The 3342-nt window shown below is 42.8% G+C and overlaps 1 protein-coding gene across 1 annotated transcript in view; it reads right to left on the reverse strand.

Annotated features, from left to right (window-relative positions):
- Positions 1 to 246: 246 nt before the first annotated feature.
- LOC308162229 (AP-1 complex subunit mu-1) overlaps positions 247 to 3342 on the reverse strand; it is a 23497-nt gene continuing 20401 nt past the window's right edge. The window contains exon 12 of the mRNA XM_080536353.1: positions 247 to 1692. Within this exon, the coding sequence (XP_080392479.1) occupies positions 1670 to 1692 (23 nt within the window). The 3' untranslated portion in view covers positions 247 to 1669. The remainder of the gene's footprint in view (positions 1693 to 3342) is intronic.

Raw genomic sequence — 3342 nt, forward strand, 5'->3', positions numbered from 1 at the left:
GAGGACTATTCTTAGACGTTCTGTCCTGGCAGCCCTTTGGTCTATAAACATCGTTGTTTTTTTTGTTTCATTATAATAACGGAGGAGGTGAAAACAGCATCTAACATGTCATACATAAAATACATAAACAATGTACAACGTACTACACATTTTATAGGAGGCTTTTGGTGAAGACAAAATAGGGATAAATCAATCAAAAAAGGAAACAGTCAAGTTCTTTCATAAAACTACTTTATTGATGCTTGATTTCAAAGATATGGATTACAATGAAAGCAAAAATCGATACAGCTTTTGAACAGCGGTATCACTTAATTGCTTAAACGTTTCTTAATTTTCTGTTACCCTGAAAACTGTTACCCTGTGCCATATAACTGAACAGGAAGGAGAGGGTTGGTTGGATAGCTTTGACCATGTGTGTCCAGAAAAAGATAAATGTTACATAATACTTATCATGGGATTGAGTATGGACACTCTCAGATAAGGCCCTCTGCACCAACCATGTTATGTTGGAAAAAACAAAGAAAGACAATGAAAATGCAATCACAACACAGATAATACTTTAACAAACGCTCAGTTGTTTTATCTCATGAGGTATCTAAAATATCTGATATCTAGATTCAATATGAGTTAGTGAGCCTGTTTGTATTCTGTTACCATGTTGCATGTTGCATATACATTCAATATCCACACAAAAAATCAAAATGTAATATAATGAATCAACAACTAAAATGGAATCAACACACCCTTAAAAGACATTTAAGGGTTTTGCTTATGTGTAGAGGTAATGGTGGACTGGTGACACATAGCTGTCTTGTTTCCCAGATCTAGATCAAGCTTAGACCTGGACTTCAGACCATGTTCAATATGACCATTTCTAGGATGGGTTAGATCTATAGCTGGGAAGCCACCCCAAAACGTACATATATCTGGTATATGTACTTTTCTTAGTTTGATCTTAAGTGCTCAATGAAGATCGGTTCAAGTGTCTGCATAAACCTCCCCTCAGCATATACATGTACCATTGACTATGATGTCTTATGTTAATGGTGTAAACAGACTTACTTTTCATACGTATTTACCCAAGTAAATCAATGGAACAACAGAGAAATTAACAACGCATTATGATTCACGTCGACTTCTTAAAACACTGTCGTTTTAATGAGTCTCACTCAAGTTTAAAGGACCTGAAATTGACCTATAGAATATGAGATGAAAATGGTGAAAAATAGCTCTAAAACAGCCAATTCGGATAGAGAATGGGGTAGTAAAGTAACAATCAATAAATGCACGAATTATTGGCGACTACTTTTGACTAACAATTGAAATATCTCACTGCTTTTGGGGTCCTGTTGTAAAACAGTGGAGTACTGTTATCTGTAAACAAACAAAATAGAAAAATTCTACATTTTCTGTAGAAAGTTCCGAGGAGTTCTTTTGTCATTGCGTTCTTATGGTACCAAAATCTGTAACCAAACTTCAAGCTTAAAAAAAACAAAAACAAAACAAAAACAAAAGAGAATTGACCATAGAGGTCCATGACAACAGGAATTGACTGTAATTGTACATCCGTGACCGCATCGAGTCCAATCTGACCACGAGCACGCGTGGTTCCGGTCCGTCGCCACCACATCTGGTCCATTCCTCCTCTTCCTGCTGCAGGTCTGCGCTTCTATTGGGTTCTGAGCTGGTAGTCTGGGACAGACGAGGGGAAATGAGGATTCAGTGAATGGACAGAGAGAGAGAGAGAGAGAAGAAAACTGAGAGAAGAAGAAAAACTTTAGACTGAAAAAGCTTCAATCCAACCAATCACACGACGGATGGCGTCATATTTACTAGGTTCTACAGATGACAACGTCCTGTAGGTTTGGCTTTAAGGAGCAGCAGTGGCTTACCGAGAGAGAGAGAGGCCATTCCCCCCTTCCCCTTCCATCTCAACCTCAAACACACAATGGTAAATAATTCATTAAAATTAATGAGTTTTATCAGACCCAAGGCCAAACACAAGAGAACCTGATGGGTCTCGAGGGACACGGTCCCGCCTAGAGAGAGAGAGAGAGAGAGAGAGAGAGAGAGAGAGAGAGAGAGAGAGAGAGAGAGAGAGAGAGAGAGAGAGAGAGAGAGAGAGAGAGAGAGAGAGAGAGAGAGAGAGAGAGAGAGAGAGAGAGAGAGAGAGGGAGAGGGAGAGGGAGAGGGAGGAGAGGAGAGGGAGAGAGAGAGAGGGGGAGGAAGAGTCTCACATGGTGAGAGAGAGAGAGAGAGAGGGGGGGGAGGAAGAGTCTCACATGGTGAGAGAGAGAGAGAGAGAGAGAGAGAGAGAGGGGGAGGAAGAGTCTCACATGGTGAGAGAGAGAGAGAGAGAGAGAGAGAGAGAGAGAGAGAGAGGGGGAGGAAGAGTCTCACATGGTGAGAGAGAGAGAGAGAGGGGGAGGAAGGGTCTCACATGGTGAAAGAGAGAGAGAGAGAGAGAGAGAGGAAGAGTCTCACATGGTGAGAGAGAGAGGGGGAGGAAGAGTCCCACATGGTGAGAGAGAGAGAGGGGGAGGAAGAGTCCCACATGGTGAGAGAGAGAGAGAGAGAGAGAGAGAGAGAGAGAGAGAGAGAGAGATCTTGTTCAAAAACACCAGAACCAACCAGCTAAGGATAAGTGTCCTTATTTTCGTTCCCTCAAACCCGAAGATTGTGTGTTTGTATTCAGAATGTGGACTTAAGTTCCTCTGGTGCTATGCTTGGCAGTATTGGTGGTAAATAAACATCTTAAATGCACATACATTTACAATGGGAAGCCACACAGCTGTGTTGAGTTTGGGACCTCGACTCAGGCCAAGATCTGGCTGCTTATCTCTTCAGGAATCTGAGTCTTGGAGTAGAGGTGAGCAAGACATCTGTACTCCCTCACACACTCGCGCACACACACACACACACACACACACACACACACACACACACACACACACACACACACACATTTACTCCCTCACACACACACACACACACACACACACACACACACACACACACACACACACACAGGGTTGTGTACTGGTGTGTGTTCGTCTGTGTGTGTGTGTGTGTGTGTGTGTGTGTGTGTGTGAGTAAATGTGTGTGTGTGTGTGTGTGTGTGTGTGAGTGAGTAAATGTGTCTGTGTGTGTGTGTGTGTGTGTGAGTGAGTAAATGTGTGTGTGTGTGTGTGTGCGTGTGTGTGTGTGTGTCCTACACGTCACGACCAGGGCAAGAGCACGCAGCATGGGCCGGATTTAAGGCCGATCATTCCCGTGTGTTAGTGGAAACCTCTCCAACATCATCGCACTCTTAGCCTAAAGAACACAGCCTTCGATTTCTAT

This window comes from Nansenia antarctica (genome assembly GCF_963989245.1).
Source record: "Nansenia antarctica genome assembly, chromosome: 7".
Taxonomy (NCBI): domain Eukaryota; kingdom Metazoa; phylum Chordata; class Actinopteri; order Argentiniformes; family Microstomatidae; genus Nansenia; species Nansenia antarctica.